This window comes from Entelurus aequoreus, linkage group LG06, assembly GCF_033978785.1.
Source record: "Entelurus aequoreus isolate RoL-2023_Sb linkage group LG06, RoL_Eaeq_v1.1, whole genome shotgun sequence".
Classification (NCBI taxonomy): Eukaryota; Metazoa; Chordata; class Actinopteri; order Syngnathiformes; family Syngnathidae; genus Entelurus; species Entelurus aequoreus.
In genome coordinates, this window is record NC_084736.1 from 23,225,850 (window position 1) to 23,251,378 (window position 25,529).

At 43.1% G+C, this 25,529-nt stretch overlaps 1 protein-coding gene across 1 annotated transcript; it reads right to left on the minus strand.

The window, feature by feature from the left end:
* Window positions 1–84: 84 nt before the first annotated feature.
* On the minus strand, window positions 85–19,032 carry LOC133652005 (polycomb protein suz12-B-like). Its single transcript, XM_062050309.1, has 16 exons — window positions 18,362–19,032; window positions 17,715–17,761; window positions 17,569–17,633; window positions 10,294–10,362; window positions 10,178–10,227; window positions 10,011–10,096; window positions 9,714–9,942; window positions 8,288–8,390; window positions 8,110–8,215; window positions 6,647–6,821; window positions 6,491–6,579; window positions 4,152–4,295; window positions 3,931–4,088; window positions 3,673–3,871; window positions 1,671–1,750; window positions 85–1,593 (listed from the first exon to the last, which is right to left on the minus strand). The coding sequence occupies exons 1-16, from the start codon at window positions 18,516–18,518 to the stop codon at window positions 1,287–1,289; spliced, it is 2,064 nt and encodes a 687-aa protein (XP_061906293.1). The 5' UTR covers window positions 18,519–19,032; the 3' UTR covers window positions 85–1,286.
* Window positions 19,033–25,529: the final 6,497 nt, after the last annotated feature.

Sequence of the window (25,529 nt, forward strand, 5' to 3'; positions counted from 1 at the left end):
AGTAATTTAAGAAAACAGAAAATGCTATGTATAATTAATTTGGTATTTTTCTGTAAAAAAAATAGAAATATACATAGTTTGTCATTACTGGCATATTACTTAAAATAACAGGCGGATTGTTTATTTACAGATGTTTTTAATTATACAGTTTTATAAACTATTTTTAAAAAATGGAAAAATTACAGTAGAAATTTAGAGTAAATTAACCATAAAAATAGGATTTATTTTTTTTACAGTGTAGTAGTTCTTAAATGAGATTTAAAAAATAAAATACATTTGGCTCGAGCAAAAGGAACTTTTCTCATGCAGTGCTTGAGTATTACTTGTATATGTCACTAATTTAATACTAAATACTGGTATCACGTGCATATTGAATCTGTTGAGTTGTACGAAAAAAGGCAATACCGATATTTGTCAAATATGGACGCCAATAATCGGTAAATTTCTAGTTTTAATCGAAGTTTTCACTTATTTTCCTAAAAATATCAAATATCTTTTGAGTTGTGTTGACAATCAGGATGTCAGCGTGTAGTTTTAAAACTCCAATTTGAGCTTGGTTTGCTCAATTAAAATGCACATTTAGGTGTGACAGAGAGAAAGTATACAGGTGTGCTCTTTTACTGGAAAACCATTGGAAGTTGACATCTGGCTGCTTTGACATTATTGCTTCACGCCGCTGCTGACAACTTGTGCAAAAACTCCTGCTGGTCTCGCGCGGAGGAGAACCCCAAAGATGTGAGTTTGGGCGAACCAAAAGTGCTGAGCACACATTTCTTCATGCTTGGGAACATCCTAATAAAGTGATGGCATCCGCGTGACGTCACAACTCAAATCTTGAACATGTTTACAACAAATAATACTTGGTCGTAAGTGTCAATCACAAGAAGTACCCGCCGTACACACCGGCTTTGTGTAGTTTTTCGTATGACGCAACAAAAAAAACCCATAAAGAACTAGAAACTTATGTTGCACATCAGGAACTCTTGAAGGAAAAAACTGAAGTGAGATCATTACTTTGTGACACTTCTATTTATCAGCACCTTTGTTTTCAAACAGTGAGGCTGCCCCCTGCTGGCCTCCGGGAAGAATGCAGCTTTAAGGCACTTTTTCTAACACTTTCCAAAGGAACTTCCTAGCCGGTCCAGAGAGTTCTTTGACTGGAATGTCCTTTTTAAACGAGACATGTGTTGTATCCAAAGAATACTGCTTCAGTTCAGCAGATAAAAAGAAAGAAAGGAAAGAGCGTGACGTCTGTGGTGGTCCACAAGTTGTTTGTGCTGACATGGTCACTTTATTGCAGACCTGCAGGTGGGTTCATGGTCCATGTCCAGCTCGGAGTGAGACTCCACAGCTGTCTCCCACACGTCCTCCTCCTCGTCCTCGTGGTGGTGGTCCTCGCTGGCCCGGTGGTTCTGCAGGAGGCGGAGGCGGGCCATGGCGCGGTCGATGGTGAGCGTGGTGACCAGGCTGAAATCGTGCATGCTGACCAGGTGCAGCAGGAAGTTGCGACACAGCTTGCGCTCGATGATGTGCGCGCTGTGCAGCTCGGTGAAGAGCAGGCAGGCCTCGTTCATCTGGTGGTCGGCGATGAAGCTGCCGGCCAATCAGAACACAGCGCGTTGGTGAGCACGCTGGGATGGTACGGTGGCGAAGCAACAACAACTACTGACCCGTGTTTCATGACGTGAAGGTTCCACAGCTTCATGATTTCCTGCTCGCCTTCGTTCACGTCCGTGAAATCCTCGATTTGCTGCAACAATCGGAGCGACTCATTAGGACGAGTGTGGATTATTAATTAGTATCGTTAGTATTTCATCATGTTATGCTGCATTATGTCTTAACACAGGGTCCAAACTCTTTCCACAGACAGGGGCCATTTTGATACGTTTCATTGTCAAAACCGATACCTGGATTATCTGAGGGCGGTATAGCTCGGTTGGTAGAGTGGCCTTGCCAGCAACTTGAGGGTTCCAGGTTCGATCCCAGCTTCTGCCATCCTAGTCACTGCCGTTGTGTCCTTGGGCAAGACACTTTACCCACCTGCTCCCAGTGCCACCCACATTGGTGTAAATGTAACTTAGATATTGGGTTTCACTATGTAAAGCGCTTTGAGTCACCAGAGAAAAGCGCTATATAAATATAATTCACTATATATAGATTTATTTATTTTTTAATCTGTGAGGGTCCCCTCAAGTTGGGGTCCCAGGGACCCATAAGGGTGTGTCGGTCATAAAAATGTTGAAAGTATTTTTGTATGTTATTGGAGCCTTAAATGTGTCAAAATTTATAACATCGTTGATTTGAATTAATAATTTTTTTTTTTAAATCGACGTCGAGAGGAGCCAGATGAGGTGATTTGGGCATCTGGTCAGGATGCCACCCGAACGCCTCCCTAGGGAGGTGTTTCGGGCACGTCCGACCGGTAGGAGGCCACGGGGAAGACCCAGGACACGTTGGGTAGACTATGTCTCCCGGCTGGCCTGGGAACGCCTCGGAATCCCCCGGGAAGAGCTGGACGAAGTGGCGGGGGAGAGGGAAGCCTGGGCTTCCCTGCTTAGGCTGTTGCCCCCGCGACCTGACCTCGGATAAGCGGAAGAAGATCGATGGATGGAGAAAAAAAGAGGAATTGCACTAATAATAACACAATAAAAGTGTTAAAAATAAATCATACATATATTTTTTACTTTCAACACTTAGTCTCAGATCAACTTTAGATCTCTCAATTATAAAATTTATTATTGTTTGTTTTATGCCCTCTTTTTCAAAGAAACCTTTGTTTTTTATATGGCAAACAAAAAAGTATTTCCCTCAAAAAATATTTCAAAGTGGAATATTTGTTACGAAGTAATTGGAGCCTTGAATTGGTCAATAATACTGATGTTTAAAAATTATTTTCAGAATTTTTTTTTTTTTTTAATTTGCACTAAAATTCTTGGAGATAAAAATGGGTTCCAATCATAAAAGTGTTAAAAAGAAGTGATACTTTTTGTTTTAACTTTCAACACTAAAATCTGTAGATCAACTTCAGGTCTCTCCATCAATTATATATTTTTTAAAATGTTTTATGACCTTTTTGTCATATCATTTGTGTCAAATAATAATAAAACAGTTTTTTATTATTATTTAAATGTGTGCCTTAAATGTGTCAATAATTCATAACATCGTTGATTTGAATTCATTATTATAAAAAAAGAAGAATTACACTAATAATAATAACACCAAAGTGTTAAAAAAATAAATCATACATATATTTTTAATCAATATTTTTAGAATTTTTTTTTTTAATCCCACAAATTTTGGGGGATAAAAATGGGTCCCACTTATAAAAGTGTTAAAAAAAAGTGATACTATTTTTATTTAAATTTAAACACTTGAATCTAAGGATCAACTTCAGGTCTGTCCGTCAATTATAAGTTTTTATTCCTTTTTTTTTTGTTTGTTTTATGTCCTTTTCGTCAAATAAAACCGTTTTTTTACATGGCGCAAACACAAAATTCTCCAAAATATATTTCAAAGTGGAATATTTGATGTGAAGTAATTGAATATGTCAATAATTGATAATATTGATTTGAATGATTATTCCACTTTATTATGTTTTCTTTGTGTTAGTATTTTTAGAATGGCCCCTGTTCGAACGCCAAGACGTTTCCGACACAGGTGACACTAACTCACCTTGACCGTCTTCTCCTTCAGCCAGTCGGGGTCTGGCTCGTCCTCGCTGTCCACTTCCATCTCTTGAGGCCGCAGCGGCACGCAGCTGTCGCTGTGGAAGTAGAGGCGGTTGTGTCCGCTGATGGACGTCCCCTGCCGCTCCCGCTCGCCATCCTCCCACTCCAAGAACTCCGACAGACTCGGCTCAGTCCGTTTGGGCCTGGGCGGACAACAAGGCGGGTTGGGGTCGCGCGGACGCTACAGGAAGTGGCGGCGTACCTGCAGACGAGGACGTGCGACACCGCTGCCCTCTTGACGGGCCCGTTCCTGCTGAAGGCGAAGCCCGGCTGGTTGTGGACATCCTGAGGGTTCCCAGAGTAGGAGCCATCATAACACTCGTTGATGGACACCTCCACCTTTGCTCCTTTAGGGTGAGGCTGATAAGCGAACACAAGTAAGTCTCTGGTCACGTCACGTCGGTGAAGCGTGTTGTTACTGACCACGTAGTTGAAGACGAAGCGCGAGTGGGACAGCTTGAGGTGTTTGAGGAGACTGTAGAGCTTCCTGCAGTTTAGTGTGCACCAAGGACAGTGAAGGTCGTCCCGGGCCTCCGTCTGCTGACGAGTGTTGTTTTTGTACTGGAACTATACACACACACACATGTCATGAACCACACCAGGGGTGTCCAAACTTTTTTCATTGAGGGCCGCACACGGAAAAAAGCATGCAGAACCATTTAGATTTTTATCATTTTCAAAACAAAGACAATATATAAATGTTTTTTCCGAATGCTTAAATTTTAAGATCAACTTAAGATTTTAAGTTTTATGCCCTTTTGTCAAATTTTAATGGAAAAACAAAATATGCAATATGTCCCCCCTCAAAAATGTGAAAGTGGTATATTTGATGTAAAGTAATTGGAGCCTTAAATATGTCAATACATAACATTGATTTGGATTTATTATAATTTTTTGAGCAATGACCATTGAAAAAACAACAACACTACAATTCTTGGGGATCCAAAAGGGACCCACTCATAAAAGTGTTAAATATAAGTCATACATTTTTTTTTTTTTACTTTAAACACTTAAATCTCTTCATCAACTTTAGATCTTTCAGTCGATAAGTTATTACTTTTTTTGGTTTATGCCCTTTTCGTCATAGAAAACTTTTTTATATGGCAAACCCAAAAAACATGCAATATTTTCCCCTAAAAATAGTTGTAAAGTAATTGGAGCCTTGAATAGGTCAATAATCCATAACAATATTATATGGGGCGGTATAGCTCGGTTGGTAGAGCGGCCGTGCCAGTAACTTGAGGGTTGCAGGTTCGATCCCCGCTTCCGCCATCCTAGTCACTGCCGTTGTGTCCTTGGGAAAGACACTTTACCCACCTGCTCCCAGTGCCACCCACACTGGTTTGAATGTAACTTAGATATTGGGTTTCACTATGTAAAGCGCTTTGAGTCACTTGAGAAAAAGCACTATATAAATGTAATTCACTTCACTTCACTTATTGATTTTAATTCATTATTATTTTTTGAGTAATGAAATAAATCCCACTAAAATTATTGGGGATCAAAAGGGCCTCATACATACATGCATGCATACATTTTTTTTTTTTTACTTTCAACACTTAAATCTCTATCAACTTCAGATCTATCCGTCGATTATACATTTTTATTCCTTTTTTTTTAATATTTTTTTTGTTTTATGCCCTTTTTGTCATATAAAACTTTTTTTTTTTTTATTTGGCAAACATACCAAATATGCAATATTTACCCCCCAAAACATTCCATTGCATGATGTGCAGTAATTGGAGCCTGAGATAGGTCAATAATTCATAACAACACTTAATTCATTGTTATTTTTTGAGTAATGAAATAAATAAAACAAATCCCTCAAATTATTGGGGATCCAAAAGGGCCCCACTCATAAAAATGGTAAAAATAAATCTTTATTTTTTGTTTTGTTTTACTTCCATCCATCCTTTTTCTACCGCTTGTCCCTTACAGGGTCGCGAGGGGTGCTGGAGCCTCTCTCAGCTGCATTCAGGCGGAAGGCGGGGTACACCCTGGACAAGTCACCACCACATCACAGGGCCAACACAGATAGTTTAACACTTAAATCTCTTTAGAACTTCAGATTAATATGTTGATTATAAGTTTGTATTCCTTTTTTTATGTTTTATGACCTTTTTGTCATGAAAAACTGTTTTTTATATGGCAAATCCACAAAATAGGCAATATTTTCCCCCCCAAAATATTTCAAAGTGGAATATTTGATGTGAAGTAATTGGAGTCTTAAATAGGTCAATAATTCATAACAACAATGATTTTGATTCATGATTATTTTTTGAGCAATGACAGTTAAAAAAAACAAACACTACAACTATTGGGGATCCAAAAAGGCCCCACTCATAAGTGTTAAAAATAAGTAATCCATTTGTTTTTTACTTTCAACGCTTAAATCTCTACATCAACTTCAAGATCTATCGATTATAAGTTAGTATTGTTTTTATTTTGTTAATTTTAGGGCCTTTTCGTCAAAGAAAACTTAAGTTTTTGATATGGCAAAGACACAAAATATGCAATATTTTTTCCCAAAAAGTGTCACAGTGCAATATTTGATGTGAAGTAATTGGAGCTTTGAACTGGTCAATAATTTATAACATTGATTTTGATTCATTATTATTTTTGGAGCAATGACAGTTTTAAAGAAAAAAAAACAGCCTGCATGGCAGCTTTCTGTTATTTTTGTAATAGTATTTTCAGAATGTGCCGCAGAATGTTAAAAAAATAACTACTTAAGCGGTTGAAATGTGAGCAATGAGTCCTACCTGGTAGAAGATCCTGAGTTTCTGCAGTGGTTCTGCTGCGATGTGATCTCTCCTGGTTTGAACTTTGTCACTGATGGATTCTTTGAGCGCTGCATGCAAACATCAGTCAGTTGAGGTCAGCCATCTTGTCTCTGTCACTAGCGTCAACTCGCTCACCGGGGGCGTGCGCGGCCCGCTGCGTGGCGGCCCTGCTCTCCTGGTTGGCGTCGGAGTTCCGGGTGGCCAGAGGCTTGGCGACGGGTGCGGTGGAGCGCTCGGAGGCGTCGGTGGTCCAACGCAGGGTGAAGTGCAGCGTGGGACCCTGAGAGAAGGTCTCCAACGCAGGCAGGTGCTGAAAGAACACCTGTGTTAGCAATATCATGTGCCAAATAACATTTGGTGGTATATATTTGAGGACATTTTTCAAAAAGGGGTTACAAAGGCTCCTTATTAGCTGCTGACGCCTACAATAACATATTGCATCATTTCCTGTTGTATTATTTTATCAAAAATATTATTAATCTACCGGTACTTGTTAATATCGGGTTACTCTGTGCTGTAACAAGTATATCTACACTTTTGTTAAACTTTACGTTTAATATATATTTTTTAATACTTTTACATTAGTTTTTGGTGATACTACAAATTTGCATAACAAGCCAGTGCTAATACTGAAAATGTTGAAGATCATTCAGTTTTTAATGACAATCATAATCAGACAAAAACACAGGATGGTGGTGTAACAATATCAATTGTTTAAGTCATTTCCTACTATTGGGGGGGGAGAAGATGCTTGTTTGGGTGCTGCTCGCGACACACTAGCATGACTTCTCTTTGACTCGGGACCGTTTGTTTGGATGTGAATGGTCGGCCTGCTGCTTTTAGCTCGGCCTAACGTGCTCCCGACATGCTGCAGCGTAATCATGGACAGACTTCCTGACTCGTATTTCTTCTTTTTACTCGTCGTCGCCATGTCTCTTCTTCGTTCTTCTGCTTCTTGTTGTGTATGTAGTTGTGCACAGCTCCAAAAGCCGTAGATGTTATTGTAGCGTCCCGGAAGAGTTAGTGCTGCAAGGGGTTCTGGGTATTTTTCTGTTGTGTTTCTGTTGTGTTACGGTGTGGATGTTCTCCCGAAATGTGTTTGTCATTCTTGTTTGGTGTGGGTTCACAGTGTGGCGCATATTTGTAACAGTGTTGAAGTTGTTTATACGGTCACCCTCAGTGTGACCTGTATGGCTGTTGACCAAGTATGGAATGCATTCACTCGTGTGTGTGAAAAGCCGTAGATATGTGATTTGGCCGGCACGCAAAGGCAGTGCCTTTAAGGTTTAATGGCGCTCTGTACTTCTCCCTACGTCCGTGTACCACTCCGTACAGCGGCGTTTTAAAAAGTCATAAATTTTACTTTTTGAAACAGATACCGATAATTTCCGATATTACATTTTAAAGCATTTATCGGCCGATAATATAGGCAGTCCGATATTATCGGACATCTCTACTTTGTTCGCTTGTCCTTGTCAAATTTGCGGGCACAGCTAGAATACGTCATTATCAGGATATAACGACAGTATTCAAATCTCTAGTCGGCCACATTGATATTTCCCAACACTAGCACCAACTTTGGCAGCTCACAATCCTACCTTTCCATCCAGGATGGTCTCCCAGGTGACCCTCTTGTTGTTGACAGGACACTCGTCCATCTCTTGCATGGACACTTCATACTCGCCATCCAACAGCTGCAGACGTCTGCGCCAGAGAACATTCCGTCTGACTTTCTCTTATGGAGGTCAAAAACACCTTTTTTTACTTCTGTGTCACCTGTTTTTATCGAAGACCGTCATCTGAGCCACCAGCGTGCTTTCTCCATCCTCCCTCAGAGGGGAGCTCCGCCTCTTCCTGTGCGTCACTTCCTCGGTCAACTCTGGACAGGGACGTGTCAAATGTATGACAATCAAGTAAGTTGGACTTTAAATGAGTGCAGGTTTCCAAAGTCTAACTTTTAATGGCCCCTAGGCACATTCTGAAATTACTTTTATTTTAAAAGAGCCATAAAAAAGTGGAATAAAAAAGCAAACAGATGTAATGTAAGAAAAAAATTGCAATGTTGACTCTAAAAGTTGCCATGCAGGCCCTTTTTTTATTTTTTCAAAGCTGTCATTTCTAAAAAAAAATTGACCTGTTCATGGCTCCAATTACTTCACATCAAATATTTCACTTTGAACAGTTTTTTGGGAAAATATTGCAAATGATGTGTTTTTGCCATTAAAAAAAATGTCTATGACAAAAAAAGCATAAAACAAAATAATGATAAAAACGTATAATCGACGGACAAACTGTTCAAAGTAAAAATAATTTAAATGTTTTTATTTGTAATACTTTTACAAGTGGGGCCCTGTTGAAACCCCAATCATTTTAGTGGGATTTTTTTGAAACTGTCATTGCTCAAAACATAACTCATAAAAATCAATGTTATGATTTATTTACTTATTTAAGACTACAATTACAGCCCTGCGATGAGGTGTCGACTTGTCCAGGGTGTACCCCGCCTTCCGCCCGAATGCAGCTGAGATAGGCTCCAGCATCCCCCGCGACCCCAAAAGGGACAAGCAGTAGAAAATGGATGGATGGATGACTACAATTACTTCACATCAAATATTCCACTTTGAACATTTTTTTGTGGGAAATGTTGCATATTTTGCCATAAAAACAGGGGTTTCTTTAACAAAAAGGTCATAAATATTTAAAAAATACAACTTTATATCGACAGATATGAAGTTCATCTAGAGCAGTGATTCTCAAACTGAGGTATGTGTGCCACTAGTGCTACGCGGGCTAAATCTAGTGGTACGCCAAAGAATCACTTGATTAAAGTACAGTGTTTTATTTTCCTATGTAATACATAAATATTAAATATACTTGTTAAATAAAACCTCTGCCTTGTTTTTAATTAATAGTACCAACTACGCTACTGTATTTTAATGTTGGTCATTATGGTGGTACTTGGAGAGCCAAGTTTTTCCTGAGGTGGTACTTGATGAAAAAGTTTAAGAACCAGTGATCTAGAGATGCAAGCGTTGAAAAAAAACCAAACATTTTTATGATGGAGACCCTTCTTGAGGAGAACCCTAAACGTTACAAAAATCTGTATAAAATATCAAAATGGTCCTTGCAAGATTTATTTTTCAGTGTTTGGCCCTCAGTGGAAAAGGTTTAGACAGCCGTGGTGTGGTGCGTGTTATCTCACCTGTGTGGTGGGACTCTGCTTTAATGGGCGAGCAGGAGTATGCAGGCCGGGACACTCTGAAGAGCAGCGAGTAGGACTTGAAGATGTGAGAGTTGCTGGCTTCAAACTCGCTGCTCGGGACCAGCAGGGTGGGCAAGCTTCCGGGTTTGGCCGGGCTAGAACTGGTGTCTGGGTTGAGAGGGACCTGCTTCTTGCCGGCCGGAACCTGCTTGACTGGACAGCTGACGTCCTGGACAGGAAGTAAGTTGGGCACGCTCATGATCTGGTGCTAGCGAAGAAGATGATGATGATGCTAACCTTTCTTTTCTTGTGGCAGACTTTGACCAGCAGAACCTCCAGAGAGACGGAGCTCTGCTCGTTCTCGCAGTCCTGAGACGGTTTCCCTGACAACCACACAAAGCAGGACTGAAACGGACGAGTCAATAAGCTTCATCAGGCACAGAGCGGGCGACACACAAACTTACCAGCTTTGTGGAAGAAGCCGCTGAAGGTGAGGTGCAGGTTTGATGCCAAACTGGTGAAACGACGTCATATTTCTAATTAGAACATTCTACCAGCAGGACGGGGGCTTCTTTCTTACCTGTTCAGCTCCTGTTCGCCTCGCATCTTTTCCACTTGGAAGAGCAGATTGTCCACCTTTGAGCTTTTCCTGCACACCCACAGCAGGCGTTAGTGAGCATTGTTCAACTTTTGCAATGTTCACAAGCTTAAAAGCCATTTTCTTCTCAGCTACATTTTTCAAAAGCTGCTGAACTGCTTTTGACCTAGAGGAATCTTGATCTGATATTGATCCAATATTTAAAAAAAACAACTGTGATATGTGCTTGCATGTAAAATGTGAGATATCATGTGCAATACAAGTGCAATCCTGCAGCGTGTTTACTTGTGTGTGACATCGTGTGCGATACAAGCAGTCCTGCAGCGTGTTACATACTCAGTGACCTAGTGGTTAGAGTGTCCGCCCTGAGATCGGTAGGTTGTGAGTTCAAACCCCGGCCGAGTCATACCAAAGACTATAAAAATGGGACCCATTACCTCCCTGCTTGGCACTCAGCATCAAGGGTTGGAATTGGGGGTTAAATCACCAAAAATGATTCCCGGGCGCGGCACCGCTGCTGCCCACTGCTCCCCTCACCTCCCAGGGGGTGAACAAGGGGATGGGTCAAATGCAGAGGACAAATTTCGACACACCTAGTGTGTGTGTGACAATCATTGGTACTTTAACTTAACTTTAACTTAACTTGTGCCCAACTGGACAGCCAGTTAACTTCTAAATGTCCTCCAATAAGCACACAATTTCTTCTATTTTAATCAAGTTATTTACAAAAGGTAAACATGCTAGGCTATAGGCTTCTAGGAGCTAGCAGCTAGACAACGGCTAAGCACACAATAGCACACAAGCTAGACATACATAGTAATCAACCAGTCTACTATAAACAAGTATAAAATATTTATAGCTACGTATTACTTACACATACAGAGTCTACAAGGCAGAAGTGTATTAGAAATTATCCAGTAACAAACGTGTCCACATCATTCAACTTACTGAGTCATGAAATTAACTTCAAGAATTATTGTGACCACTAGGTGTCCCCAAAAAACAACTACCACTCCACTTAGGGCTGGGCGATATGGCAAAAATATGATCACGATTTTTTTTTTCATGTCATCCGATCTCAAATAATATCACAATTTTATTTTATTTTTTTAATTAAAGTGGAATGTCCCGTGCAGGATTATACCGAGTACCGCTTCCCTCCTGATTACTACAGCAGTATCTTGTAAAAGACATTTCCACCATGTTTGATTGAGGTAATATATGCTAACAGCTGACAACTGTCATTTTGTCTATATTTGTGTTTACTAGAGATGCACCTGTACAGGTAACCCACACTACGGTTCATATCTGATTTTAGAGCCACAGTTTTCCTTTTTCGGTACGTTTTGTAGGGGTAAAGAGAACAACTTTTTTCCTTCTCAAAGTTATTTTGTTTATTTGCTTGTCATCACAAACATTCTGCAGTAAAAGTACATTTGGTCTAGTGGATACTATAAGACTTTTATTTCAAGTTAACATTTACTAAACATTCAAAAGGTAAATTAATATTTGTATTCTTTGAGGACTTGTATACATCAGTGCGTCTCACCAGTGCTTTGGCAAACGGCAAGCGGTGACCCACTTTGTGGAGTCTTTCAAACCCAAATTTTGTATTTTATATTGAATGAAAATACATTAAAGGCCTACTGAAACCCACTACTACCGACCACGCAGTCTGATAGTTTATATATCAATGATGAAATCTTAACATTGCAACACATGCCAATACGGCCAGGTTAACTTATAAAGTGCAATTTTAAATTTGCCACTAAACTTCCGGTTCGAAACGCCTCTGAGGATGACGTATGCGCGTGACGTAGCCCGGGGAACACGGGTATGGCTTCCACATTGAAGCCAATACGAAATAGCTGTTTTCATCTCATTCTGGATGTATTCTGGACATCTGTGTTGGTGAATCTGTTGCAATTATGTTCATTGCATTATGGAGAAAGAAGCTGAGCAAGCAAAGAAGAAAGTTCTCGGTGCAAAGCGGACGTATTTTGCGAAGGAAGTCAGCAGCAACACAACACAGCCGGCGGTGTTTCTTTGTTTACATTCCCGAAAGATGCAGTCAAGATCGAAGAACTCGGATAACAGAGACTCTAACCAGGAGGACTTTTGACTTTGATACACAGACGCCTGTAGAGAACTGGGACAACACAGACTCTTACCAGGATTACTTTGATTTGAATGACAAAGACGCAGACGTGCTACCGTGAGTATGCAGCTTTGGCTTCCAAACATTTGATCGCTTGACCGTACGTGCGCGTCACGTACGTAACTTTGTTTAAATATATAAGCTTTATGAACCTTGGGTTAGGTGAACGGTCTTTTGGGCTGAGTAATTGTGTGTGTTGATCAGGTGTTTGAATTGTATTGGCGTGTTCTATGGAGCTAGGAGCTAGCAGAGGAGCTAGGAGCTAGCATAACAAACACGTAGGTGTTTTTATGCAGGATTAATTTGTGGCATATTAAATATAAGCCTGGTTGTGTTGTGGCTAATAGAGTATATATATGTCTTGTGTTTATTTACTGTTGTAGTCATTCGCAGCTAAATATCAGGTCACCCCCGGCTCTCACAGCATCTTCCCTATCTGAATCGCATCCACTCCCAACTAGTCCTTCACTTGCACTTTACTCATCCACAAATCTTTCATCCTCGCTCAAATTAATGGGGAAATTGTCGCTTTCTCGGTCCGAATCTCTCACACTTCATGCGGCCATCATTGTAAACAATAGGGAACTTTGCGTATATGTTCAATTGACTACGTCACGCTACTTCCGGTAGGGGCAAAACTTTTTTTTATCAGATACCAAAAGTTGCGATCTTTATCGTCGTTGTTCTATACTAAATCCTTACACCAAAAATATGGCAATATCGCGAAATGATCAAGTATGACACATAGAATAGATCTGCTATCCCCGTTTAAATAAAACAATTTCATTTCAGTAGGCCTTTAAAGTGCAATTTGTATTTGAGGTACTGTAAAATAATGTGCACCAACACATAAAACAAGTTTAATGATTATGTCAGGAACAAAATGTTTTTTTTTCATCCACAAACAAACAAAAAGAACACAAAGTGTCTGTCTGCAGAGATTTTGTTTTTTTTAATACCGGTACTAATGTGTTTGTTACTCCAACAACAGGGACACAAAGTCGCTGCTCTTTTTAAATGTTGTGTTTCAACTTCTATGCTAGTGTTAGTCATATTTATTTTGTTCATCTGGGCTGCACTTCCAACTGTGTAAGGGGACGAGGCACAACGCGATAGAACATTATTTACGCCATGAGGAGACTGACTTTCACGACAGTGGAACGAGATGGTCGCACACACGGACACACTTTCACACACAAACGTACTGAAACACACACACATTCACAGACACACACGAGATCACGGTCAAGAAAAGTGGATTTTTTCCGTGCAGGATTATACCAAGCATTGTTGCTTCCCTACTATTTACTACTGCGGTAACTTCTAACAGACATTTCCGCCATGTTAGATCGAGAAAATATGCTAACAGCCGATCACCGTGATCAATCTCAAATTAATCCAATCATATAATCGCCAAGCCCTAACTATACTTCAACCTAAAGACGGCATAAGTCAATTCCAGATGGTTAATAATAAATATTTTACTGTTTTTTATACCTACTATTGTTCTTGGACTAATTTTACTTGCTCAAACCTTTTCTAAGATTCCACTCTACAAAATAATAAAAGTATGCATGATTCCTGCTGATATCAGATCAATATTGGTGTCAGCCAAGGCTCCAATATCTGTATGGGATCAGAAGCAAAAAAGTTCTATCATGTAACGATATGAAAATTCCATATCACGGTTAGTCACCAAAATGATCACGGTTACTAACACGATATTGTAGAATATGCTGAAAAACTACTCAAACAAACTTATAACCAAATCCAATAAATAAAAAGCCACACAATATACTTTCTTGGCAGAAGAAAAAACAAAAAGAAGACCGTAAATCAGGGGTCACCAACCTTTTTGAAACCAAGAGCTACTTCTTGGGTACTGATTAATGCGAAGGGCTACCAGTTTGATACACACTTAAATAAATTGCCAGAAATAGCCAATTTGCTCAATTTACCTTTAACTCTATGTTATTATTAATAATTAATTATATTTACACTTAATTGAACGGTTTAAAAGAGGGGAAAACACGAAAAAAATGACAATTCAATTTTGAAACATAGTTTATGTTCAATTTTGACTCTTTAAAATTCAAAATTCAACCGAAAAAAAGAAGAGAAAATCTAGCTAATTCGAATATTTTGAAAAAATTAAAAAAATAATTTATGGAACATCATTGGTAATTTTTCCTGATTAAGATTAATTTTAGAATTTTGATGACATGTTTTAAATAGGTTAAAATCCAATCTACACTTTGTTAGAATATATAACAAATTGGACCAAGGTATATTTCTAACAAAGACAAATCATTATTTCTTCTAGATTTTCCAGAACAACATTTTTTAAAGAAATTCAAAAGACTTTGAAATAAGATTAAAATTTGATTCTTCAGATTTTCTAGATTTGCCAGAATAATTTTTTTGAATTTTAATCATAATAAGTTTGAAGAAATATTTCACAAATATTCTTTGTCGAAAAAACAGAAGCTAAAATGAAGAATTAAATTAAAATGTATTTATTATTCTTTACAATAATAAAAAAAAAAAATACTTGAACATAGTCAGAATTGTCAGGAAAGAAGAGGAAGGAATTTAAAAGATAAAAAGGTATATGTGTTTAAAAATCCTAAAATCATTTTTAAGGTTGTATTTTTTTTCTAAAATTGTCTTTCTGAAAGTTATAAGAAGCGAAGTAAAAAAAATTATGAATTTATTTAAACAAGTGAAGACCAAGTCTTTAAAATATTTTCTTGGATTTTCAAATTCTATTTGAGTTTTGTCTCTCCTAGAATTAAAAATGTCGGGCAAAGCGAGACCAGCTTGCTAGTAAATAAATACAATTTAAAAGATAGAGGCAGCTCACTGGTAAGTGCTGCTATTTGAGCTATTTTTAGAACAGGTCATGTTGTCCTTACGGGCTACCTGGTGCCCGCGGGCACCGCGTTGGTGACCCCTGCCGTAAATGAACGTATGTATTTGTAAATGCTCTGAAGTGGGAAAGGGGTAGGATTAAATAAGCTTAGCTTCTTCCTACTCCTTTTCGGACATGATGTAAAGAGAAATGATAAGAAATTGTGTGATGTACTAGAAGTGTGTTCATGTTCGAAATAAACCAAAAAACGAAAGAAAGAAAAAAGAAAGAAAGAAAGAAATAAAGAAAGAAAGAAAGAAAGAAGAAATATGTTCTATGATAACAATATTAGTTTTGATTGAGTGTTTAATCTTCTTCTGTTTTAGATGTGTAAAAGTTGATGGGTTTTTTTAATGACAAAGAAAAAAACGTGGAAAAAAACATGGGTTGGGTGCGTCACGTCCGGTTTATGTGACGTCACTTAAATTCACTTCCTGTTGTCATATTGCTTCGAGTTTGAGTATGAATCGCTATCTTGGTCCAAGAGAGTACAGCTTGTAGGGTTAGTGTACACAATTAAATATCTTAGTTGCTCAGACAGTAATGTGTTGATAGAAGTTTAGATTGGGCAATGTTTTTTTTAATGGAGAAAAATGTTCATCCTTCATGTTTTCATGTTAGCATTTAAGCTAGCTGGCACTAGCTGGCTTCTCCAGTAAATAAGCAGTGTTACCGGTCCGTGACTTTATCGGTGTTATGGATCACAATTTTACCATCAAATTTGCCATTTAATAAAAACGGTAATACTAACCATTGGGAGTTTTACAGCGGTTTATCGTTACATCCCTACAGGACACCACCTGTGTTGAACTACAACTGTGTTTGATTTTCTTTGCTGAAGGCAGAGACAAAAAGAAAAAAAAAAGAAATCTCCCTTCCTGGCAACTTTCTCCCGCCCATTTTTCTTGTCTGACACTTTTAAGTCAGACCAGTTGGGTTGTCGTGGCCTCTAAAGCCCAGTAAAGAAGGCCCGTGGAGGCGCTAAGTAAAAACACCTGTCAGGACCCAGTGAGGCTTCAGGGGCACACAAAGTGGACGACTCACATGCCACAAAGAGTCAGACAAGTCCTCATTTACAGCGTGAAGCACTTTGATTTCACACTGGACATAAAACACAATGAGGCAGGTTGGTGGAAGTTCTTTGTGTGATACTTTGTGTTTTATTCACATCTAAAGCACACGCAGCAGGAAGTGAAACTGAGCTGCTTCACTCTGACGAGCTGCCATGTGAGAAAGACTTGGTGAAGTATAACCGGCAGCAAATTAGCTTATTTCAGGAGTTGAACCCTCAACCTGTGCTCTTTATTGCACATAAAGTGCCTAACAAGATTGACTCCTCCATATTTCAACACAAATCAGAGATGTCCTCTTAAGCATTTCTGGCGTCAGATCTGATTGGATTTTACGTTTTGATCAGATACTTTATTTTAGAAAAGCTCTTTCTGTTGCATAAAGATGTCCTGAAAGGTTTAAGTATCGCCATTTGGATGTGAATCAATTTTTCTGATTTGGACATTTTTTTAACAAAATAAAGTGTCTTGTGTACAATAAGTAAAACAAACAAAAATGACTATTGGCTCCCATTTAAAGGGGCTGTTTGCAACATTTACATAGAGGGTGCCAAATTTCCAATGCATTTTACACAGCACATCCCGCCCTTGGAGGGTGTTTTTGGTGCCTGGTGAGGCTGGATCTGTGAAAATCAGTGCACCCGGTCGCAAAGGTGTTATTTTCCTTAGCCCGTTTAAATGGCGTGCAAAACATCTTTCCATCTCTATAAGTGAGCCATTTGCTAAAAAGTGTCTCCTGAAGCTTCAATGACAATTCATTGCTCGCCATGAAGAAAACAATACCACACGGGAGTCCAATACCGGAAATGCAGTATTTGTGATCAATAAAACTTTCAGCGAATCTAAATTTAAGAAATTGTACCGGAAAGTGTATTACTTTGAAGTCGATTAATAATTAATAATTTGACCCGGCAAATATAAACAAATCAAAACACTGGCGAAAAGCGATAATCAGTTAAAAAAAATAAAAAATCTGCGTCCTGGGAACGTGTGGACTTCCGGAATTTCACATTCTTTCCGATTTCAATGCGTAATTTCAATGAGTCAAACAAGTGTGCACACGTCTGTGAAACTCATTAGACTGTCAAATCAAATTATCAACATTACTCTTACAGTACCTCTTGCTGTTCTTCCTGGAGTTTCTGTGGGACATGTAGGTGAGGGTCCTGTGCAGGAATATGGGCTGCAAAGTGAAATGCAAATGTTACAATAAAATGTCAAAAAGGTGGGGAAAAAAAGTTGTGAAGAAAAGAAGAAAACTCACAGCTATCAAGTTTCTGGTGCGGAGGAACCTGTAGATTTGGGTGGGCTCTGCAAAAATCAACATGCAAGTTCCATAATCAGCATTTATTCATTTGTGAGGCCCATCCATCCATCTTCTTCCGCTTAGCCGAGGTCGGGTCGCGGGGGCAGCAGCCTAAGCAGGGAAACCCAGACTTCCCTCTCCCCAGCCACATCGTCCAGCTCCTCCCGTGGGAACCAGAGGCGTTCCCAGGCCAGCCGGGAGACATAGTCTTCCGAACATGTCCTGGGTCTTCCCTGTGGCCTCCTACCGGTCGGACGTGCCCTAAACACCTTCATAGGGAGGCGTTCGGGTGGCATCCTGACCAGATGTCCGAAACACCTCATCTGGCTCCAAGTTGATTAGTTTAAGTACTTTTAAGTAGCAGCTGCACCGGTCAAACTCATATTTTAATTTGTGAGAAGTTTGGAAGTCCCCAAGGACATGTTAGTACAATTAAATTGATCAAAAAAGAGTAGCAACACACAAGTCAACCCAGCTTCATGGGAAGTATGTACTTTTTTGTGCATCGCAAGAAATCATATACAGTAAAAGCAAACATATACATGTACTTCACTTGTGCATTGTAAATTGAAGTGGAAAAAGTAGATTTACGAGAGGAAACTCACTCTCGAAGGCCTGCAGGAACAACTCGTGGTCGGCTTGAAAGAGCTGCATGTTGGCCTTCTTTCCCTCGGAGGACGAGTACAGTCCGTCCGCTCTCCCGGCGGCACCAGAAGCCACCGGCTGGCTCCCAACCGAGGAGCCGTGCCTCTGTGGCGCCATCCGCTCGAACAAGAAGATAATCCGGCGAAAGGCGACAGAAAGCCCGCTCGGCTTTCTTTGTCAAAAAAAGAAGCAGCAGCGCCTCATAAAAACGGCGGCAGATTGGAAACAAACATCTTCTTACGATACAACACAGGAGATTTAATTTTGAATATTTTTGCAAGTGCTTCTAATCGGTGGCTTCCCGCGGCAATGGACGGTTGCAAAAGCCGACGACGAGGCTCGAAATGCAGGAGAAAATAGCGATGTCCTCCGCGAGCTGACGCGGTTCGACAGCTAAATGTTTGGCTAACTTCCTTAGCCGGCTAGCTAACTTGCTAGCTGTGTTCAACTCTTACCACCTCACTTTAAGACGACAAAAGAGCAGAAATTACACCGACATTCAAAACACAACAATGACATTAAAAAATAGTAGTTTTGATGCCATAACAATAATGCCAGCTTTGCCAAATTGAGTAGGCGGCAATAAAATAAACTAATCAGACAACTATCATCCAGTGAAGCATTAAAAACAACTAATCATCCGGTGAGAGTTTTCAAAATAAATTAATAAGCTGTTATACTAAAATGTACGTTATCACTTTGACCAACCTAAATGTTGGATATTTAATAATAATTTTAATATATGTGAACAAATGCATACATGTATGTAATATTCTTAATATTTGCGCGTATGTTTTGCACCCTGGAGTTTTATTTTGGCGACGCTACTTTTTCTGTGGAATAAATTCAAAAACTTCACTAATAAGAATTGGAAGCGTTCAGTGCTTTGAAAGAGCCCGCCTTCCGAGTGCGCTAGCCAATCACTGCGCTCGTTTGTGAAACACAGATGTGTGATTCGTGGGCACCTTTGCCTTTTCCGTCATGTCAAAATCAAAGCGGGCTGGCAAGACTCGAAGATGTTCGAGATGGGATGTATGGCTTTTTGAAGGGAGACAGTTCTCGAAGAGCTGTTTCTTTCAAAGAACTGTTACAAAGACTGGTTTGTTATTATTACTATTATTATTGTATATTTTCCTTATTTTTAACGCTTAACGTTTTTTTTTGTTGCTTTTTTTTAAAGTAAACATAATATCTGGATCACAAAAATATACATTTACACAATTATTACTTTATTATTGGAAATTATTCAGAAATATTATTTATACCATAATTAATTTTGTTGTTGTTTTCATTGTAAACATTCGAGAAGGCGGTGCCATATTTCCACACTTTGACAGGGACGTCACAAGTTAGGAATTGTCTTTCACCCGTCCATCCATCCATCCATCTTCTTCCGCTTATCCGAGGTCGGGTCACGGGGGCAGCAGCCTAAGCAGGGAAGTCCAGCCTTCCCTCTCCCCAGCCACTTCGTCCAGCTCTTCCCGGGGGATCCCGAGGCGTTCCCAGGCCAGCCGGGAGACATAGTCTTCCCAACGTGTCCTGGGTCTTCCCCGTGGCCTCCTACCGGTCGGACGTGCCCTAAACACCTCCCTAGGGAGGCGTTCGGGTGGCATCCTGACCAGATGCCCGAACCACCTCATCTGGCTCCTCTCGATGTGGAGGTGCAGCGGCTTTACTTTGAGCCTCCCCCGGATGGCATAGCTTCTCACCCTATCTCTAAGGGAGAGACCCGCCCGAAAAACGTTTTAGCATAAGAGCATTTGTAAGAATACATTAAAAAATACACACATAATGAGTAAGAATAAAATGCATTAATGAATACCAAAAGTATAAATGTGAGTACAACATTTTACCAGCCTACCTGGTGTGTTTACGCTGGAACTACTACACATCAGAACAATGAACCAGAAAAGTGAATTCCAATTCAAATAGATAAGATTAAAATAAATGCAATAAAAAAACGTTTTTGTTTTTTTTATTGAATTGATTAACGTATGACTAATTTTCTAGTAATGTGGGCAATTGCCTAGTGTGGAGTTTGTAAACAACGAGACAGGAGACGTGAGCGTAGTCGAGGAAGTTTACTAGCTCCAACATAGCATGTCATACATCCGACAACAACAACGACCTCTCAACCGGAAGCGGAAGTTCCTAACTCCCTCTCCGCTTCTTCTCTTAAAGCTACAGTGTCCTCTTAGGTGAATGTCTCTCATTATATGGTTTGGGTCACCACACAGGCCCCCCCAGAATTCACCTACACAAAACCCTGCAAAACAGAAAAAGTGCAATTGCATAACAGAAAAACATGACCCTGCAGTAAATGAACAGTAACCAACACAGTGCAAAGTCAATGGGGCAACAGGTAACGGGCCGGGGGGAGGACCTTCCGTCCGTAACGGCTGTGCTTGACAGGAGGGGAAACAGATGGGCCCGAAACGCGAGCCACCGGTGGAGCTGGGGCCGGAAGAGAGGCAGGCGCAGGGGCCGACTGAGGAGGGCGCCCCCGTCGCGGCGGCAGGGCCACTTGCACCGACTCCCCAATGTCCACGTGAGCAGGCTTGAGACGGTCTATAGCCACCCGCTCCGGTCTGCCCCCCATGTCTACCACAAAGTTCTTATCCCCCGCCTCCAGGACACGGAAGGGCCCGTCGTATGGAGGCTGCAGCGGGGACCGATGGCTGTCGTGTCTTATGAAGACGTATTTCGCCGATGGCAGATCCTTGGGGACGTAGGACTGGGGAAGGCAGTGTCGAGACGTCGGAACGGGAACGAAGGCGTCAGCAGCGCTCCGGGACACACTGAGGTGAGAGGCGGGCGACCAGGGAGCCGTAGCAGTCGGAAGGAACGCCCCTGGAACCCGTAGAGGCTCGCCATACACCAGCTCCGCGGCGGATGCCTGGAGGTCCTCCTTAGGGGCTGAACGCAGGCCGAGCATGACCCACGGAAGCCGGTCCACCCAGTCGCCGTCCGTGAGGCTGGCCCGCAGAGCTGCTTTCATGTCCCGATGGAACCGCTCGCACAGTCCGTTGCTCTGCGGGTTGTAGGCAGTAGTGCGGTGGATCTTCATCCCGAGGTGCTCAGCAACCGCCGTCCAGAGCTCAGAGGTAAATTGGGAGCCTCGGTCGCTTGTGATGTCACCAGGCGTGCCAAAACGGGCCACCCAGCAGCCGATGAACGCCCGTGCCACCTCCGCGGCCGTCGTCGAGGACAAGGGGATAGCCTCCGGCCATCTGGTAGCCCTGTCCACAATAGTGAGGAGGAAGGTATAACCACGGGAGGGAGGCAGAGGGCCCACAAGGTCAACATTCACGTGGTCGAACCGCCTCTCTGGAACCACAAACGGCGCCAAAGGGGCTTTGGTATGGCGGTGCACCTTGGCGCGCTGGCACGCCACACACGAGCTGGCCCAGGCTCTAACATCCTTGCGGAGCCCCGGCCAAACAAACTTGACACTCACCATCTTGGTCGAGGCCTTCACCCCAGGATGTGAAAGGCCGTGGACGGTGTCGAAAACCCGGCGCCGCCAGGAAGCAGGCACCAGGGGTCGCGGTTGGCCGGTGGAGACGTCGCAGAGGAGGGTAGTGTTAGCCGCGTCAAACGCCACGTCCTCCAGGCGCAGCGCCGTAGGGCCCGACCGGTAGTCCTGAACGGTCGCGTCCTTGGCCTGGTCCGCTGCCATAGCGGCGTAGTCGAGCCCCAAGTGAACGGAGTTAACAACAGCCCGTGAAAGGCAGTCGGCGACAAAGTTATCCTTGCCAGACACATGTTGTATGTCCGTAGTGAACTCAGAGACCGCCGCGAGATGGCGCTGCTGACGCCCAGACCACGGCTCCGAAGTTTTGGCCATGCAGAACGTCAGCGGTTTGTGGTCCACGAAAGCGGTGAACTGCCGGCCCTCCAACAGGAACCGAAAGTGTCTGGTTGCGAGGAAAAGTCCCAGTAGCTCCCTATCAAAGGTGCTGTACTTGCGCTCATTTTCCCGGAGCTGTTTACTGAAGAACGCCAATGGCTGCCATCCACCAGCCACCCACTGCTCACATACGGCCCCCACGGCATAGTCGGAGGCGTCCGTCGTAAGGGCTATAGGGGCGGCCGGCGACGGGTGAGCTAGCAGCGCAGCATTGGCCAGCGCAGACTTGGCAGCCTCAAAAGCCTCATCCATCTCTGGGGACCAGTCCAACTTGTCCTTAGACTTCTTCCCCCGGTGGGCCCCATAAAGGGGACGCATGACGTGTGCAGCACGAGGCAGGAAACGGTTATAAAAGTTCACCATGCCCAAAAACTCCTGCAAGGCCTGTACAGTAGGGGGACGGGGGAACGCGGCGACAGCCTCAACCCTGTCGGGCAGGGGAACGGCCCCCTGCGGAGTGATGTGGTGCCCGAGGAAGGTGATGGACGACTCCCCGAACTGACACTTGGCTGGGTTGATGATGAGGCCGTGCTCGCTAAGCCTCTCGAACAGCTGCCTGAGGTGTGTCATGTGTTCCTCCACCGACGCGCTGGCCACAAGGATGTCGTCCAAGTACACAAACAAAAATGGCATGTCCCGGAGCACAGAGTCCATAAGACGTTGGAACGTCTGCGCCGCCCCCGTAAGGCCAAACGGCATACGTAAGAACTCGAAGAGCCCGAAGGGTGTGATGACAGCCGTTTTTGGGACATCTCGCGGGTGGACCGGTACCTGGTGGTAGCCTCGCACTAAGTCAATTTTGGAATAGATGGTAGCGCCCGCCAAGTGGGAAGAGAAATCTTGGATGTGCGGTATGGGGTACCGGTCGGGGGTCGTGGCGTTGTTTAGGCGACGGAAGTCTCCGCAAGGGCGCCAACCCCCGCCGGCCTTAGTAACCATATGTAGCGGAGAAGCCCACGGGCTGTCCGAACGGCGGACAATGCCGAGGCGTTCCATCATCGAAAACTCCTCCCTGGCTATTGCGAGCTTGGACGAGTCGAGGCGTCGGGCCCGGGCGTAAACCGGGCGGCCCACAGTGGCGATGTGATGTTCCACACCGTGCTTGGCCACCGCCGAGGAAAAGGTGGGCGTGGTGAGCCCAGGGAAACCGGCGAGCAGGCGTTGGTATGGATCCCCGGTGGCGAGTGTGTTAGCGAGGCACAACGCCCCAGCCCCCCCAAGCGTGCAGGGGTATGACGCAAAAGAGACGGCATCAATCAAGCGACAGTTCTTAATATCCACCAGCAGGTTGAACGCGCAGAGGAAATCCGCACCTAGCAGCGGGGTGGATACAGCAGCCATCACAAAATCCCAACCGAACTGTCGGCCGCCAAAACTAACATCCACGCGCCTGACACCGTACGTCCGAATGGAGGTGCCGTTGGCGGCGTCCATCTGGGGGCCGTGGCTGCCGGTCATCGTGTCCACAGCTTGTGCTGGTAGTATACTGCGTTGCGCACCAGAGTCCACCAGCAGCCGCCGGCCCGACAAGGAGTCCCTGATGAACAACAGCTTGCAGTCACGGCCGGCGCCCATAGCCGCTAACGAGCGCCGGCCCTGGCGTTTCCCTGAATCCTGTAACTGCAGGGTTTGCGACACTGCTTCGCCTTGGCCCCGAACCTGGCATGGTAAAAACAGAGCCCGTCTTCAGGTTGGCGGCGAGCCGTCACCGCAGCCGCGGTGTCCACATAGTCATCCACAGGAGGTGGCGGGACGGCCTGGTGGGGCAGCAGGGCATGCACAAACTGTTGCCGGTTGGCCAGGAAAACCCTGTCCGCCTCAGCGGCCAAAGCACGGTAGTCCTTGGAGGCGGCGAGTGGAGAACTGGCTATCGGTGTGCGTACCGGTGCGGGGAGCTGCCTCAGGAAAATGTGTGTAAACAGAAACGCCGGGTCGGCTGATCCCAGCACAGACAGCATTTTTTCCATCAGTTCAGACGGTTTCCCGTCACCAAGGCCATGTAGGGACAGTAAACGGTCCGCTTTTTCCAGCTCCGACAGCTCAAATAACTTCAGGAGGAAAGTCTTTAAAGCATCGTATTTGCCAGCAGGCGGTGGAGCCTCCAACAGTGTCATCGCTCGCGCCGTCGTTGATGCGTCCAACGCCGCCACTACATGGAAGTACTTCGTAGAATCCTGCGTTATTCCCCTTAGCTGGAACTGGGCTTCCACGTGTTGAAACCACGGCCGTGGGTTATGCTGCCAGAAATCGGGTAACTTCACAGTAACGGCGTAGATTCCCGCGTTAGCCATGTTGTTAGCAGTAGCTACTCCGCCTGCGGGTACCGCGTTAGCCATGTTGTTGTTAGCAGCAGCTACTCCGTCTGCGGGTACCGCGTCAACAAAATTGTCAGCGCCTTCATTGTCTGACATGCTCGTATTCGTAGTTCGTATTCTCGGGGTCACCAATGTGGAGTTTGTAAACAACGAGACAGGAGACGTGAGCGTAGTCGAGGAAGTTTACTAGCTCCAACATAGCATGTCATACATCCGACAACAACAACGACCTCTCAACCGGAAGCGGAAGTTCCTAACTCCCTCTCCGCTTCTTCTCTTAAAGCTACAGTGTCCTCTTAGGTGAATGTCTCTCATTATATGGTTTGGGTCACCACACTAGGCTATATCCGCATGTGCATAAAAAACTGCTCCCAAACAAACAGTGAATCGATTCTCATCGTTCACTTAAAAGAGCCGCTTTAACGACTCATTTTGTTCTGGAACGTCACATCTCTCCAGCGGGGGTTCTCAAACTTTTCTCACCCAGTTACACCTCAGAAAACACTTGTCCTCGCCATAAAGCCCAACATTAAAATACAGTTACATACTAGGCCTAAGTATTCATTAAAAACAAGACAGAGGTTAAAATACACTAGAGTACCAGGCTTAAGTATTCATTAAAAACAAGCCAGTAGTTAAAATACAGTAGCATACTTTGATTGATTGATTTTGATTGAGACTTTTATTAGTAGATTGCACAGTATTATTATGTACAATTGACTACTAAATGGTAACACCCGAATAAGTTTTTCAACTTGTTTAAGTCGGGGTCCACGTTAATCAATTCATGGTACTTGGCCTAAGTCCATCCATCCATTTTCTACCGCTTATTCCCTTCGGGGTCGCGGGGGCGCTGGGGCCTATCTCAGCTACAATCGGGCGGAAGGCGGGGTACACCCTGGA